Raw genomic sequence first — 18125 nt, 5'->3', positions numbered from 1 at the left:
AGTGTACGAGTCTTTTGCGTTATAGTGAGGTGCAGTTAGTAATCACAGGGTGTATGATGGAATTTTATCTTTGTGAACACGTCATCATGCATGGAAACTTCTCCTTCGGGAAGACAGATATCCATTACTTATTATGTGCAATGTACCAAAGGCAGCTATGATATTGCGTCACTGCAGTGGCTAACCAACATTTCACATAAACTGACATGGAATATTTTTAGCTTGAAGTTTAATTCTTTTATATACTTAGATTTAGATTTTTATAAACGAATATATCCTGCCATATACATTAACTATTTCAAGAAAGGGAATAAAAAGCTTTTAAGTTCTTGATTCGAAAAATCAAAGCCTTTTTTTTTTCAAATTATTTTTGCTAAACACAGCCTATCGATCTAACAAAAACTGGAGAGCTTAATTTCTAGAACCATAATATATTAGACTTCCTGACCAAATTTCTTTGTTTTATTTGTTCTAAACTTTAGATCGCCCATACAGTCTTTAAATTTTAAAAACATTATCCGGCACCTCCTTAAGGATTACACATGCAAACCCTTATACATAAAACAATCTCATTAAAATACCAAACAAAGTTATTTATAACGTTGCTTGCTTGCACAAACAAAAATTCATTATCCCAAATCACTAATAATCCCAGAAGAAATGTTGATTCTAAATCAGAACAAGAAAACTAGTTGCAAAGTCTACCTTGAATTCCCAGTTCCCAAATTTGTTCAGTAGAGCTCTCCTTCCTTGTGAGTTTCAATTACACAGTCTGCAGTTGGATAGGAGACACAGGTAAGTAGAAAGCCTTCCTTCATTTGGTTGTCATCAAGGAATGAGCCATCAGACTGATCCACTGAACCAGAAACAATCTTCCCAGCACAGGTAGAGCAAGCTCCCGCACGGCACGAGTAAGGAAGTTCAACTCCAGCATCCTCTGCTGCATCTAGGATGTAAGTATCATCTGAGGCTTCAAATTCGTTCTCTTTTCCATCTGGGCCGATCAGCTTAATCTTGTAAGAAGCCATGGCAGTCACTCTAAATGAAGAGGATGACTTCAAGCCAAAAGTTCTCGAAACACTCTTTACAGACCCAAGAGAAGGACACTTCACTGTGGTGCCAAAAGTGAATTGATTTTTGCTTGGAATTTGAAACATGCAGTGGGAGGAAACCTTCACACTTGACAAGGTTGCCATGATTAGCCTGAAAAAAAGTGATTATCTATATTACAAAGAACAATGGCAGTAAAGAATTACAGATAGGTAGAACAAATTGATGAATACAAATTTAACACTTGAGATCCGATCCAATTGGATTAAGTTAAGGATCTACTTGCTTGGGAAATACATTCATCATATATCAATCAATACCCTTCAGAAAAAACTACAAGAAGAAAATTACTTTGATTATAACTGTATGTAGGCCAAAATTTTTACACGGGAATGATGTTTCACCTAACATGTAAATGGCATACACAATATCAGTTATTGCTGCTCTATGTTGCACAGGTAGGGGGAATGGTATACGACATGGGTATGTCCAAAGTTTAACACTGTTCTTTGGGCATTCAGTGTAGTGCAGGTATGATTTGGGTATGTTATCAGCAATGTTGATTGAAATGAAGTAAAACGTACTAACTATATTTTATATCCCAAAGTAACCTTTCGATTTTATTCACTTCACTTATCAGCTTAAGTTTTTAGGAGACACACCCCTCATGTCTCTTTCAGATTCCACTACATACTCACCAACAAACATTGGAAACAACTATTCCTATAAACATCAGACAATTTATTCATATTATTTTATGATAGAAATTGCAATGCAGTAACCAGGACATTTAACATTCAGTAAATGATTGCAATGAAGAGTAACATCTTTGTGCCTTGATGATAAGACCACCCGTTCGTAGTGAACACTCCACATCCTCAGCTAGGCCAGGATGTTAAATTGTTTCACATTGCAAAACCAGAGAAGGTAAATACAAAACTATTACAACAACGTCAGAGGCAGACAGGTAATTGAGAAAAAGTGTGTTAATCCTACAGAAGATTGTAGAAGTAATTCAACATTTTGAAGTTTGATCGAATTTATGCCATAATAGTTAACAAAGAATAGAATCCATGCCATTCATGTTCTATACAAAAGGCTCTTGATTTATGGAGCAGTATGAGAAGAAGCAGGATGGTAACTCTGCTCTTCACTCGATGCTCCAATTTACAACAAATGCAAGCCACTAAATGGCCTCATTCTCTCTCAAACCCAATATTCTTAAAAACCCATCGCACAAAAAGCATAAAAACGCATAAAATGCGAAAAGACAAATCCAGAAACTCCAGAAACAAAACTCGAATGCATTACTGAACGTCAAAGAAACAAAGTTAACCCACAATAAAAAAGTTTGTGTCTTTGCATTAAAAACCTCCTTATTAGATTACCATCCCAATCCCCAACTAATCAACAATGCAAAACACAAAGAAAAAAAGGGCAAAGCAACACATGCACAATTATTCAACCGAACACTTAGTTACACTGAACCCATACTCTACCGAAGGTCTTTCAAGAAAAAAAGGATGATTTTTTTCTTGCTCTCTTCAAAAAACCAAGCAAGAGCGATGTTCCTAAGAATCCGACAAATAATGGAATATGCTGTAAATACAAAATCTATACAACTGGTAAGAGAGGAAAAAAAAAAAAAAAAAACCCTTACAAAAGATTGATAAAAGAGAATAACTGATTCAAACAAATTGCAGCTTTTAAAAGAAAAACAACCAGTATTGTGGAAAACTAATGAATAAGAACCAAAAAATACAGAAACGAAGATTGAGATGAACAAGAAAAGGGCTTACAGAGTGGAGAAGATGGTGTATGATGAACGCGGAGAAATCAAAGTGGTTGGCGAGAGAAAAAGTGAAGGGGTCTTTGGGGTTTATGAAGAATGTTCCAAGTGAGTCAATTACTCTTTTGCCCCTTCTAGGTGCTACTCGCCCACGGTTTTACACACAGTAATTCCTCTTTTTAATTTATTTTTTTATATCACGATAGGACTAATTAAAATTATTAATACAAAAGCTGAGAAATTTAAAATATGTTTTTAATATATATGATATGCATTAAATATTTGAGCATATTCAAAGTGTTCTTCACTTAAATATTTTGTACATTAATTGGATAGATAGGTGCAATCTCCTATCTCAAGTGATGAATTAGTCTAGGTCTAGAGTTTAAATTAATATTTTATACAAAAAATTAATATTAAAAAAAAGTACAAATTAAAATAAAAAAGTCTATAAAATAAATTAAACTAGACTAAAAAATTATGATGTAAATTAAATTAGTTATTTTTAGTCAATCCATTCAATTTATAGTTTAAATAGGTGTACACAAGGATTAAAAATAGATTTATAGGTTTAAGTTAAGTGAAAGTGTATGTGTTTAACCTAGCCTATTTCTACTATTATGGTAAGGTGGAGTTTAAGGTCTCATATAGTTTCAATTTCTTTTTATGGAATTCTTCGAATAATTATGGATGGTGATAAAAAAAATAGTAAATAGTTAGTTTATAATAATAATAATTAATATTTTATTTTATTTCTAGTATAATAGGAAAATTACTATCTTAAGTATAATAATTAATTAATATAATTAAATTTATGTTTAGTTTTCTATTATAAGTGTTATTATAAGAGTCTGAATTTTAAAAGTCATTGGGTCTTATGTGAGGCAGTGAGACTAATAAGATTAGGAACAACCTGACCTTAAAGAGGATTTTTCAAAAGTCATAACTCATTTGTTAATTTTTCAATCTCTTTCTCTCTAAAAACTCTTTTGTCCGAAGTTATCTTTACCTTCTCTCTAAATTTCTTATTCGCTGCCTTCAATTTTGGATTTGAAAGTACTCAAGCGTCTAACATGCTTCCTTCTGATCTGATTATATTTTCGTTTGGACTAGTAAGAAAATTTTCCCTCTTTTTCGCTGTTTCTAGAGCCTAGGGCATGCAACATTACTGGTTACATGTTACTAGTGAATTTCTATCTTCATATTTTCTATCAAATCTAGCTCTAAGAGTTATTTTCTACCGTCTCTGTCTGATGGTTTGTAGGTTTTGTGCGTCCTATTGAGTGAGACACTATCATGGCATGAACTGTATTTTTATTCTATTAGTGGTTGTACAATTTTTTCTTCTAAATTAATATACCCCTCTTTAATTGTCATTACGCTATAAAAGCTTTTTTTCTTATGAACTTATTAAAGCATGAGATGCAACACGTGTTATTTCTATGCCATTGCATGTAAGTAGAGCTGTCAGTTTTTCTGAAAACCCCAAGGTCAACCCTGACCCCATTTATACTGAACCCCATTTTTGTTGACCCACATTTTAGAGGTTTTAGAAAAGCCCCCTGGCCCCCAAAGCCCCGTGTGTTGGAAATGAAGTAGGGCCGGGTTAGCCCCCTAGCCCCATTTTCTTCTTCTTCTTCTGAACAACCACTTCTCACTGAGCACTTCTTGACGACCTCCCCTCACTCTCGCTACTGAGCACTTCTTGACGACCTCCCCTCACTCTCGCCACCCCTTCCTTCACCTTCTCCCGCCGTCTCCCCCCGTCATGCTGGATCCCGGAGGAAACCTCCGCCTTCATCGACTCTGCTAACGCTACTGCACTGAAACCCAACGCCTCCCCTCCCTCCCTCTCCCTCGCCTCATCAACAACTCCACCACCGCTTCACCCTCCTCCTAAGTTCACTTCAAATCCATGGATTCCATGGAGAAAGGCCGCAACAAACCCCACACCGACACTACCACTGCCACCAACCCCAATAACATCAATTTCCCCGACGACGACGACGATCTGTCCGAGGAATTCAAGAACACCCCCGGATCCAACACGCACAACCTCAATAAACTTTGCAAGAACGGTTTCGGATCCGAATCCCGGCTAAAGAAGCTGACTTCTTTGGAGATATTGTTCCTCCAAAATTGAAAATTCCTTTCGTAATGAGGTATGCTAATTTGTCCATTCAAAAGTTCACTAATTTTCTTGAATTATACTTGCTAATTTTCCATTTGGTCTTAGCTTAGAAATTTCTTGTATTTCTACATTCAAAAACTTTGTCTTCATATTTATTGGTTAAATTATTAATTTGGTCAAGCTAAAATGATGTTTTGTTCAGCTTTCTTCTCATGTTCCATCTTAGTATCACATATCATATATTTAATTTAAAAGCCTGATGAATCCACCTTTTCCCATTTCTATCATTATTTGTTTCCACTTTTAAACTTATAATCAACACATGAATGCTGCAATGTTGAATTGGGTTTCAATAGTCTGTTATGGGGCATGTTTAGCTAGTTGGTAGGGAAAGTGGAAACTGGAGAAAAGGTAAAAAAATGTAGGGGAAATTTTGAGTAAAATGGCAGGATTAGTTTCTCACCTCTATAACTTATTATAGCCGAAGTCCAAAGAATGCTACATATCTATCATATATTCTTTATGACTACAATCTTTGAAGAAATATGGGTTGGTCACTTAGTGAGCCAACTCAACCCGGCTCATTTATTAGTGAGTCAGAAAAACTTGAACCCGGCCCAACCCACCACGGGTTGGTGGGTAAACGGGTTGACTCACTAGCCCATTTAATTACATTTTTTTAAAATAAAAAAAATACAAACTTTCTGTAATTTAAATTTAAACAAATTTCACTCCCAAAAAATTATGTTAAAGACAATTCAAAATAATAATAAAAAGTACAATATAATCCAAATGTCTTCCAAAAACAAACATAAAAAACATACATATAAGTTTCTTATATTCATCATTTTTTTGTTCCTTATTCAACAATATCAACAAAAAAATTAATAGTTAATTTGTAACACAATTTCTCAAATTCAAAGATATCAAAAAGAGCTTGTTCAAATAATATATACTCAAATTGTTTAAATAAAATAAACAAAATCTGATACAAGCATGTCAGAACATGAAAAAAATCATTCCATGTCTTCAAATCCTCCAGAACAAAAAACAAATTCGCAAACCCCTATTTTTGTCATTATAGGGTTTTTTAAAGTGAGAAAACAAAAATGTGGAGTAAAGAGAAGAAAAAAGGAAGGGTGTTTTACTTGCTCCTTGAAGAATTTCAGTGAAGTGAGAGTGAGAGCACAACAAGTAGAGTGATTTGTGAGAACAAAGGTTACTTTTTTGGTATACATAGTGAGTGAAGACAGTATTAGAAGTTCACTAAATGGCCTGTAATGAGTTTTGGGTGGGTGAGTTCCTAAAATCTGCAGAAATTCGCTCTGCAGATTATGCAGAGTCGCACAGCGCACTCTGTGCGCTCTGCGAAGGGCTACAGGCAGAAGAAATTCGCACAACGCACCACAGGGTGTGCGCTCAGCGAATTTCCTGCGACATAGTGAGTTATTTTGATGTTTTTGACGTTTTGGGAGTTTCGGACGTCCGTTTTGGACGTTCTTTAGGTCGTTCTGGGGGTGTTTGACCCTTCCGGAGTCATTGGTGAGGGTCTCCAAGCTATTTGAATTACTTAAGTATTGATAATTAAAAGTCCTAAAGAAATTTGTGTTAATAAGTAATGGTTTTGTGAAAGTATGTAATGTATGAGTTGTTTTATGACATGGTTTATGTTGTATGATGGTGTACGGGTTTGGTATGAGACAATATAGTAAGAATGCACTTGAATGACTATGAAATTTTATGTTTGATGAATCAAAGTGGTTTATGAGGTACATTATTGATGCAAGAGGAATATCATGTGATTTAGAGTGGTCGGATTGAATATGAAATTAAGATCTCTCGGTGAGATCAGTTAGTGTATTGAATGTATGTAAGAGGCTTCCACTATGGGGGGTTATCCCTAACACTCTAACGGTCTTTCATTCTCACTTAGAGAGGATTGACGCGTGTGGTGAGAGTAGTGGGAGGTCCTAGGGTAGGCGCTATCACTGGAGGTCTATTCCGCGGTAACAGACCGGCCTTGTGTGTGGTCGGGTGAAACCCCTCGGCAATGACTTTGCAAAGCAGTAGAGGCCACCATAAGTGCACAACCCGCCCCAGCTCTATATACATTCTTAGTCCGGACGAGTCTATGTTTAACACCACTTAATAAAACTCTAATGTATAACTTAGTAAAATTGTTCTGTATAATATTGTTTGCTTGACCTTGTATGCTAGTTTAATTTTGTTTACTTGTAATATTTTAGACATCTAGCTTACCCTTGCAATTGTGTGTTTTGTATGTGTTTGATTTCTCTTGCAATGATCATCCAAATTGGATGTGAGCAGAGGTAGGAGAGGCCCCTCTGGAGCAGATATTGGATAGAGTTGATTCTGTTGAGGCTCCAGACACTGCAGAGTAGTTTAGACTAGATAGGATCCCTTATGTATATAACTTAGTTTCTCTCCTTTTCTTCCTTTTGAAAGACTTTATAACTATATGTAAAGCTTTTAAATTTCCCCTCTCTTTTGGATGACTGTATTATAATATATACTTCATCTGATAATTTCTCCTAACTGCTTTACTTTATTATACATGTTGCATTCCATATGATATATAAATATACATATATTTTTGGGATGTTAGATATAGTTGTTGAACTAAATTTGTATAATAAAAAAGAGATGAAACAAATAAAATTCTTAAAAGCGAGTGTGTAAAAAGGTGAATGGTAAAGCATAACATGTTGATTTTTTTAGTGAATTGTTCTTGCAATAATTTTTGTTTTGCAATTATTTCCACAATTTAAAAAGAATTAATTAGTTCAAATAAAAATAAAATATAAGAGGCAATTAATAACATAATACTGAAGTTATTAGAAATGGATATAAAGTATTTAAATTTATTATTTAGTTTTTTTTATTTAGGACTAGTAGTAAAATACGTTATCTAAATTTGTATTTTATATATTTTCTTTATTTTTATTCTTTTATCGAGACTAATAAATTATGTTTTTTGGTGTTCTACATGTGTGCAAGAGTATTTTTTTGGATGAAAAAAAATATGAACATACATCTATAAAACTTTTTAAAAGAATTTTATTATTTTATTTAATTTTAATTTAATGTACAATGTTAAACCCGTAAACTTTAAATAAGTATTTTTTTTATTAGTTTAGATATTCTAAACAGAGAAAATTGAAGGCTAAGTAAAAAGTAATAAACTTTTTCTTTTCTTTTATATTTTTGAGAGTATTTAATCTTGCGTGATTTTTTTAATTATAGGATTGATGCGTAGTCTTTAATGATCATTGTTTTTTTTTTTAATTATTCTCGTCATTTCTCTTTTATTAATTTTATTCATATGCAAAACGTTTAATCATTTAACGTTTCTTATAAACACTTAGGCAAAGATTGAGTTAATAACATGTTTTAAATCATGAGAATATATTCAATCTCTAAAAAGAAATAAAAAATTAATGAACTAACAAAAATGTAATAAGTTTAATTCAATGTCATAACAGTAGAAATTAGTTTAATTTGGAAGTGTCTTTTAGGTAGTTCACCTTTTAAGAAAATCAAAAAGAGCATAAAGATGACAATTATTCTAAGTTAATAGAAAATGTTGGTACGGAACTTCATCTTGAAAAAATTTCATTCACAATCTTATCTAAAAAAATTATTATCCTAATTTCACTTCTTAAATTCCAGTTTACAAATAATACTTATTTAACATTTTCCCTATTATATCAAACATGAGTAAAATTGGTAATAATTATTATTTGGCTATAATTTTATACTTGCTATCTTCACGCACCATGAATATAATTATTTTTTTTTCTTTTACTCTCTTTATCTTTTTTTCTTTGTATTATTTATCATAGAAAAAAGAAAAAAGATAGTTTGACACTGTTTAAAAAATAGACACTCATTTGACACTATTTTTAATAATATAATAATATATATTATGATTTTAAATTAAAAAAATAATATAATTATAATTAAAATACTATTATTTACTTACCGTGTCAAGATAATTTGTCGTTTTTGCGTGTGAAAGTACCGCTGCTCTTTATCATATTCACCATTTTTTTTCAATATCCAAAATCACATGGAACAATAAACTAACATTTTCCAAAATATTAATGTCCTAGGAAAGAAATATTATATATATATATATATATATATATATATATATATATATATATATAATGAGAGATTTGATGAAAAAAAAAGGAAGAAAAAGGAGAAAAAGTACTACTGTTCAATATCACATGTATCAAATAAACATAGGGCTTGACGTCTAAAACTTTGAATAAGCTTATATAGAATAAAACCATACTTTATATGTCCATAATGATTACTGATTACAAATTTATGGTAGATTTTTGTCAGATGCAAGTTTGCATTCTGCTAAAATTAATTCATATCAGGCCAATGACCCTTTGAACTGAAAGAAACATCAGCTGATAGATTAAATTGTTTACAGGATCGGTTACATTGTTCCTGCCAGAAATTGGAGTTTCCTTGCTTTCATTTTCCATTCTCTTAGTTCCAACTGAATCCATTCAAGTCCAGTTCTTTACAACTCGTTCTATTGTTCTTGACTTCAGTGGTTAGGTCCAGTTTTGGTGCAGCAAAGTATGAAGGCAGTCCATAATCTTGAGAAACTTTCTCAGCCATTGATTTAACTGATTCTTTCCTAATGGTGCTTCCATTCTCAGTTTCTCCTTCAAGTCCAATGCTCATAGACAAGTTGCTTGGACTTCTTCTGCTCAATGGGGTAAGGAAGGTGTTCTTCACTGGATCACACCATTTGAGGTCAGTGCTTGGTAGGTTGTTGAGATTAGGACCCTCTATGAGCTCCTTTCGTTCCATGAATGTGTGGACATTGAAGGGTCTTAGGCTCATCCCTCCGTTTTGTATCTCTTGCTCTTTCTGTGACACCTCACAGGATGTGAGGCAACTGTCCATAGAACAGTCATTTGGCTGGTTGGTTTGTGTTTGATGAGTGCTAAATCCTTGTAACTCCTTTAGCTCTAAAAATGCCGAGTTCAGACACTGAGAGGACACTTTTGACACTAGATCTGAAAGTTGAAGTTTTGCAGCTTCAAGTCCTACTACTCCCAGATTTTGTCTACCAAGTGTTTCCTGAGCCTTCTCCAGCACAGCTTGAAGGTATTTTCCTTGAGCCTCTATCCGTAGCTGCAGAAGTCTTTGCACCTAGATGAGTTCAGATGGGTTTTTGTAAGAATTTATGAAGATATAGTTAATCACACTTATGTGAAAATTAATTGAAACCTTTTGATAATTTGTCAACTCTACAGGTCGAAAATATGGTAAGTTGGTTTAACACACCTCAAGTTGCTCGTTTAGTCTTCTTTGAACCTCTATTTGCATCTGCAGTGCCTCACCGATGTGTAAATCTCTGCCACAAGGTCACTGAGTGTTAGTTTAAAAGCTTTAGTGATAGAAATTAGAATGTTCATACTACAAGAAATCATGTGCGGAAACTGAAAGGGGAAGTTTCTTACTTGTTATTCGACTGAGGGGCAAGGTTTAAATTGTTCACATGAGTTCCATTGTTTTCTCTGAGTCTTTCATCTGTTGCTGCACCCGGGTTTATGGCTGAGAAACCAGTTCTATTGTTCAGAAACAAAGTTTTGCGATTCATTATAAATTTAGAGATAATAGAGAAGATGTTGTCTTACAGATTTTGTGTGTCACGTTGCTTTGTCCATGCAGACTCTTGCTCAATCTGTACTTCTGGTGGGGAAAAGAAACGGATCAGTAATTGCACCATAGAAATCATAGTCAGAAAGTTATGCTTAGTATTGTATACATCAACATATCTTTGCTTAAAAATTTGGCAGATCTATACGAAGAATATATAAGAAACCAGAATTTATCAGTTATATGGAATATAATTTTGCAGAAGTATGTTATGTACGAAGCATGCAGACTAATATGTGCTGGGTCCAACTCCTTTTCATTTTAGTAAACATATTTTGAGCAACTAATACAAGATTTTTCTATAGTTGAGAGCAACACTGAAAAACATTATGCAGAAAACTAATGATTTTTACCTGAAGATGGCTCTTCAGATGATACAAAGTAAGTCCTGAAATTCCCATCAGTTTCATTACCGTTTTGGGTGTTGCCTCTGAAAAAAAAAAATTAGCTCTTTGAATCATTCAACTAATAAAAAAGAAGTAAAAAGGTTCTTTATCCTCTTCAAGATTTGATGATCAACAAATATATGTTTTAAATACTCACTGTCTGCTCCCCCTAACTGCTGCACAGCTTCTATAAACCTGGCATGAAGATCAGGTGTCCATTTCAATCTAGGCTTAGCATCAGTTGAGAGAACAAGACTAGAATCACCAGATCCATTTCCAGTGTGAAGGAACATGTGTCTCTCAGAAGGGATTGGCATTCTGGAAGAAGAATGAATGTTCTTTCCTTGATGTTGCAGATGAGGAGAGTACTATTCAACCTGCAAAAGCCACTTTATAAGCACCATGAGTTCACAACATATAGAAACAAACAATGTATATAATCACCTGATTGTGCCTTTACCTATCAAACTTCTGTTTCTGAATCACTTTGCTACCTCTGAAAGGTGAAAGTCGATAATGCTCTACTTGCAAGTAGTATAAGACTTGATACTAATATATATGTATATATAATATATAAGTGAACCTCTCTCTCTATCTCTCAGTCAACTTTTGGAGCTTTTGTAGCTTGTTTCTTCACTGCACATATCTCTTCAGTGCAAAGCCTCCTTAGACAGGTAGTTATATATGAGAGCTGAGGTGAACAAGTAACACATGGAATCTTTGGTAGAACCAATGGAAAACAGAACTCAATCCTTTATGCATGGTTACCTGACAAATAGACTCCTTCCTTTTCCTACTTTTTCTCTTCACTTGTGTTATATATGCTTGTGGACCCCTTTAGTTTCACTTTCTATTCTAAGGCAGTGCAAAACATTCTATTTGAGTTCCTTGTTTTATTTTTGTTGTTGCACTCATTTGAGTCCCTCTTAATTAGTGCACACACACTTTACACATATATAATCTAGTAAGTGAAATTTTACCTGTATAACTAGAATGGATAAGTGAAATTAAAACTAATGAAAATACTATTAAAGGTCTGATTTTATGGCTTTTCTACCTAAGTTTTATAGATATGTTTCCAGCATACACACACAAACACTTAAAAATTTGTCCAATATCTGTATAAAAACTAAACTGCTGAAAAATTAATATGCAAATATCTAGTTCCTAACTGCATTAGATTCTGGAATTGATCCTTCAAATTTTAACCAAATGTGCATTCATATTCGCTGGTCTGGCAAAAGTGGGAATCATATTCCCAAATTTGAAAATAGGATTTTATTTTTGTTTTATTTTTCATGACTTGGTTCTGGGGAATCTTATATTCCTCTCTACTTGGAACTGCCAAAGCTCATCCATTATATACATTTTGCTGTAGTGGAAGATTCTTGCAAGTTAAAGGCCTAAATAATGCTTTTCTTGTGATGATTATAGCAGTCCTGAACGTGCAACAATATTTTGAACATGATGGATATGATTTTGTTGAATGCTATGCATGTTAAAGTAGATACATATATATATAAAAGACAAGGGGCTTCTGAATGCATGAAGAAGTTATGAATAAGAAGGATTAACTCCATTGACTAGAGCACCTTGAAACAGAAGAAAAGGTGTATAAAAAAACAGTTCAGATGCTTGCATGGGACTGTTTGGAGGTAAGGAATGGAATAAGAATACGTTCTGTTTTGTCTGCATCCATAAGTTTGGAACTTATTCAGCCCCCACAAGTCAGAAAAATTGAAATAGGAGGAAGGTGGACCCAAAATTTTTCATTCTTTCTTTGGCACAAAAATTCAATCGACTTCCATCCTCTAGAATCATAAAAGCGTGACCTAATTAAAAGTGAAAGCAAGAAGTGTACTTGCTTCTATACTTACATTTGGTTAAATGCAGCAGCATATTATACACACACATATATAGAGAGAGAGAGAGGATCACTTAACTTACCCTTGACTTGTACCTTGGTTAATGAAGCAGATTCTTGTGCCAGCTTTCTGATTTTCTGAATGGTTATAATTCTTATCCGTGTAGAACTTTCACTTATTCATTATGATCTGCTTGTGAAGAATATGTATCTAGACCTAAATGATGTTCTATCAAAATGCTGTGGTAGAAAATGATTGATTGTTAGCTGCTAGTGAAGGGATTACAGGAAATAATCACATGCAGTTCACGTTGTTAAATGTATATATGTTTTCAGTGTAGATATTTAGAATAGATATATCTAAACTTTCAACTTGAGATTATAGGTTAACTTTCATGTTTTTTGTTAATGATATTTTAACACAATTTTTTTACATTATTTTGACATTGTACACGTGTTAAAATGTGGTTGGATGATTTTAAATTAAAAAAAAAAAAATTGGTTTTTTTCTTCCAAATATATCCTTTCTCAACTTTTTTTAATTTAAAATCATCTAACCACCTTTGGATATGTATACAGTGTCAAAATGATGTAAAAAAATTTATAAAATATCATTTTCCTTTTGTTTTTTATATAATCAACGTTTTTGTTAAAAGCAGTCCATCTTCGTTACATTGGTATTGGCACAGATATATAAGAGGGTGATGATTTGACGTATTCACGTGGATACGTAAGAGACGATTTGAAATAATTGTATAATGCATATAATAAATAATAGAATTAACAACACTTTTTTTAATATAATATTGTCATTATGTGACATTTGTTATGGATTATTTTAAATATTTTTTTAAATATAAATTTAAATAAATTAATAAAATAATAACATGTGTTGTGTTATTAAAAAAAATTATTAAAATATATTATGGAAATATTATAAAAGTCCATGTTATATCTACCAGTGAGCGGATAATTAAACTTTCATTTAATACTTGTTTCGAAGTTTGCTCGCAATTATGGATGGATTTTTTTTTATTATTAGCAATTGTGACAAATTTAAGAAAAAAAAACCACTCCTTTTAGCGTGAAGTACATTACGAATAAAAAAAAAATTAAAAACTAGTTTTAACTTGGAATTAAAAAGCCTATTAAATTAAACTTAAATTTAATTTTCATAGAAAGTGAAAACTTGGCTCAATGCTTTCCAAACTTGAATATTCTAGATGATTTTGAATTTTAATAATAGATTTTTGTTAAAACTAAGTTTATAGTGAGATAATTAAATTTATACTTTTGCTTCATAGGTTTAAAGTGCAATAATTAAATTTATATTTTGTTTCATTTTTAATTATGAGATTTTTTCAATTAAAAATTGATTATTTAATGATATTTTTTAATATAAATATTATATTATTTAAAAAATAATAATTTTTAAATAAATTTTATAGTAATATAAAATTCTCTTCAGAACACAACATACTTTGTTTTTCTTTCTGTTGTATTCTTATATATATATATTAGGAGCAAAAACAATTTACTCAGAAACACCAGACATCACATCTTTTCTGGTTGAGTTGCCTCAAACTCCCCATTAAGACCTTTTCATGCCTGTCAAACATAACCTAAATAATGTATTCTGGAATTTCTTAGACTTGTAAATTACTTCATCCATGCATATATGCATGACATATATATACATATATATAATGATTTGTGTCATTTTCCACTGAAGGTATTCTATTATATCTGTGTCATTGTTATAGAATGCATGGTAGATTTGGCCATATAGGAACTCAAACTGCATGGCATTGGCATATACCACTAGGAAAAACATTAAAGAATGTGATAGAATCTGATGCAGTTTTATTTAAAACCGGCCATTTTCAAAGGCAATGCATGTGTCAACTGCATGGAAATCTGCATTAATATTAATTTGAAAACGGGAAATATATATATATATATATGTAATTGAAGAAAGAAGAATAAATAGTGATGAAATTAGAAAAATAAAGATATCATAGATTAAAGCTAATATGGAATATGTTTTACGAATAGTCCCTAAAACCAGATGTGATGAGACAGAAATAGCAGAGATTATTTATAAAACGTATCATTGATGATGCAAAATTAGACAAACATATTTGTGAGACAAGTTACCATAAAAAAGAAAATAGAGGAAAGATTCCTTGAACAGTATCTTCACATCACTTCCTCTTGTTCTTGTTCTTGATTCTGATTTATGGGAATATTTAATAAGGAGAGGAGAATCTATGAGCGACTTTGTGGAAAGTTAAAGCTGAGTTCCTAAGTGGTTTGAAGCATGTGGATTGGAATAATTTTGGCATCAAGACTCATACCGAATCTGCTCCCTTAGATGGACTTAATATTACCACTTGGCAAATTCTTCAATATCTCACAAACTTATCATTTAAACATTTCATTTTCTTACACTTCCTCCTTTTCTAACAAATATATATCACCAATGCGCAAATCAAAAGATTATATGGATTTTTCTTAATCTTCCAAGTTTCAAATTAACTATAAACTGATATACAATGTAAATTATTAATGTTTAATTTCATTTAAATATATAAATATAATTATAATATATAAATGGATTCAAATCGTTTATATATATATATATATATATAAATATAAATGTTCATAATAATATAAAAGTTTTTGAAATTTTCCTACTAAAAGAAATTTGTAGTAAGTTTTGGTAATGGCAAAATTTTGAATTGGATGATGTCATGCTGACGGCTGAACATAGCCAAGTCAGAATCTTTGAATGGTAGTAAAAGGTTGAAGGGTAAAATGTTTTTTAATTATTATTGATTTTTTTTTATCTTTAAATGAATGAGATTTTTTTTCATTATGACAGCTTTTATATATATATATATACATATATATATATATATATATATATATATATATATATATATATATATATATATATATATATATTACGTTTTTATACTAATTGTGGACAGTGTTATCAAATGGGTTGTCAACTCGGTTCATTTTGAGTTTGAAAAAAATGTAATTTATTTTATGTGAGTTAGTTTTCAATCCGGTTCACTTAGAATCCGGCTCATTTGAACATGTGGTGAGCTAAGTTGGCTCACAAACTCACCTAATTTAATTTAATTATTTATTATTTTATATTTCAGTATTATTAGTTAGCATTTTTTTATTATATTGTAGATAATGATAAAGAAGATGTTTCAAAGGAGAAAAATAATATATAGTTACCTATTCAAGACTCTAATATTGTAAATAGATAGGTGATACAAAAATTATTAATATTAAAAATTTATTTGTTCGCTTTTTGTGCATATTTTTATATTAAACTTGAACTGTACGATACTTTTCTTTATTTATTTTGAATTGTGTTTAGAGTTTAATATCATTTTAAAGTAACGCTTATTTAGATTTGAATTAAAAAATATTGTAATTTTTTATTTTAAAAAATTTATAATTAAATAAGTCAGTGATTCAATCCGATTAATCCACCAACCCATGGTAGGTTGAGTTGGGTTCGAATTTTTTCAGCTCGTTAATAAGCGAGTCAAGTTGGATTGGCTCACTAAGTGACTAACCCGTGGTGGACCAGGCCAGATGGAGCCTTGAAATAAAAGAAAATAATGGAGTGATACAGAAGCACTTGGAGTGGTAGAGGGAGTAACACCCTATCCGTTTTGACTGCTCTAATTGTGGAAGGACTTTAAATACTCGTAAAAGATTAATTGTAAAATAATTCTTGTATACAAAAAAGAGATAAAATAGTAAAAAGTTAAAATTGTTGTGTAAGTTGATATGTTTGAATATGATTTATAGTTACAATAATTTTGTTGAAGGACATGGAAAACTTTAAAGCACGGCCATTGATTGATTTGTGAAAAATGAGAAGTGATAAAAAGGAATAAGGAATAAATGAAATGAAAATATTTGAGTGAGATATGCGTATCAAAATTGTGTGTAAAAATATCAGCATTCATTAGTCATTATTACCCACTATATTTGTTCATCTTAAGGCTAATATACTTAACATATCCATGGTTTTAAATTAAGATTCATAACACTTTTGATATGGTTGTCACAATCCAACGAAAATCAGACGCATCTTTTGAAGTATTTAAATTCTACATTATTTTTTTATTTTATTATACTTTTATTTAAGGAATTTTTAAATATGTTAAAAACGATTAACTAGAGATTGGGACATCGTAATATTATACTTTCCTAAATATAAAATCCACGATAGAAAAACTTCTCATTATCTTTTGAGGTTGTCACCATAAAACATTTATTTTAACCAGAAGTGTCAAAATAAATCAATTCAATTTGAGTTAGTTTATCTTAAAATAAGTTAATTTAACTTAAATTTATTTTTGGAAGAGTCATAAATTTTGTAATCTAATTTGACTTAGATTGATAAGTTAGTAAATTAATCATAGAAAAATGTTTTACTTTTTTAATTTATTTTATATACTAATTGCAAATACTTTCTCGTGATTAATCTTGGGACGATTTTCTGAATATTATATTGGATAAAAACTTGATATTTGAAAGTGCCTTGGAATTTTAAATCCCATCATTCTTTAGAAGTATGATTTAACACCCATTTTATAATTGATTAAAAATATAGATTTTGACAATGGTTTAAAAAGTTAAAACAATAAGAACCTATGTTTTTGGTTTCTAATTGCTGTATTCATTCTTTCTTTTGCATGTATTATTTAAGCCTCAAAGCTTTCGTGCTTTAACTTTCTAAAAGGGTTAGGACTTAGAGTACCTCGATCTTGTACTCTATTTCAATATATATATATATATATATATATATATATATATATATATATATATATATATATATATATATATATATATTTGCTTGCAATGGGTAATTAAACTTCGATTTCGAAAAATAATAGTTATTTCTTATTATTTTAATTATATGGTTCCATCAAAACTGAGTTACTTCAAAGATGTAGAATTACATTTTTTCTTATATATTGAAGTAATCCTAAGCTGATTTACGAATCTAATAGTTTTCATTTATTTAATAGTTTTTAAAATTATATATGTATAGATAATAAAATGAGACAAATGTTAAGGATTGAGGATTTTGTACGTAGAACAAGTTGCATGGAGGCCAAATTCATATTCGAATTGCGACGTGGGACATAAATA

General features: G+C 31.2%; 2 protein-coding genes across 2 annotated transcripts; both read right to left on the bottom strand.

Moving 5' to 3' along the window:
• Nucleotides 1-441: 441 nt before the first annotated feature.
• On the bottom strand, nt 442-2953 carry LOC106754422 (ferredoxin). The gene is made up of 2 exons (XM_014636439.2): nt 2850-2953; nt 442-1203 (listed from the first exon to the last, which is right to left on the bottom strand). Exon 2 carries the CDS (start codon nt 1194-1196, stop codon nt 732-734), a length of 465 nt encoding a protein of 154 aa, XP_014491925.1. The 5' UTR covers nt 1197-1203; nt 2850-2953; the 3' UTR covers nt 442-731.
• Nucleotides 2954-9245: 6292 nt separating this feature from the next.
• On the bottom strand, nt 9246-11732 carry LOC106754229 (myb-related protein 2). Its single transcript, XM_014636233.2, has 7 exons — nt 11529-11732; nt 11226-11445; nt 11036-11112; nt 10661-10715; nt 10484-10577; nt 10308-10377; nt 9246-10172 (listed from the first exon to the last, which is right to left on the bottom strand). The coding sequence occupies exons 2-7, from the start codon at nt 11383-11385 to the stop codon at nt 9498-9500; spliced, it is 1131 nt and encodes a 376-aa protein (XP_014491719.1). The 5' UTR covers nt 11386-11445; nt 11529-11732; the 3' UTR covers nt 9246-9497.
• Between the last annotated feature and the right edge of the window lie 6393 nt (nt 11733-18125).

The sequence above is a fragment of the Vigna radiata genome, chromosome 2 (assembly GCF_000741045.1).
Source record: "Vigna radiata var. radiata cultivar VC1973A chromosome 2, Vradiata_ver6, whole genome shotgun sequence".
In the NCBI taxonomy this organism is placed as follows: domain Eukaryota; kingdom Viridiplantae; phylum Streptophyta; class Magnoliopsida; order Fabales; family Fabaceae; genus Vigna; species Vigna radiata.
Note: the sequence above shows the minus strand (reverse complement) of the source record. Positions and strands in the feature narration are given on the sequence as shown.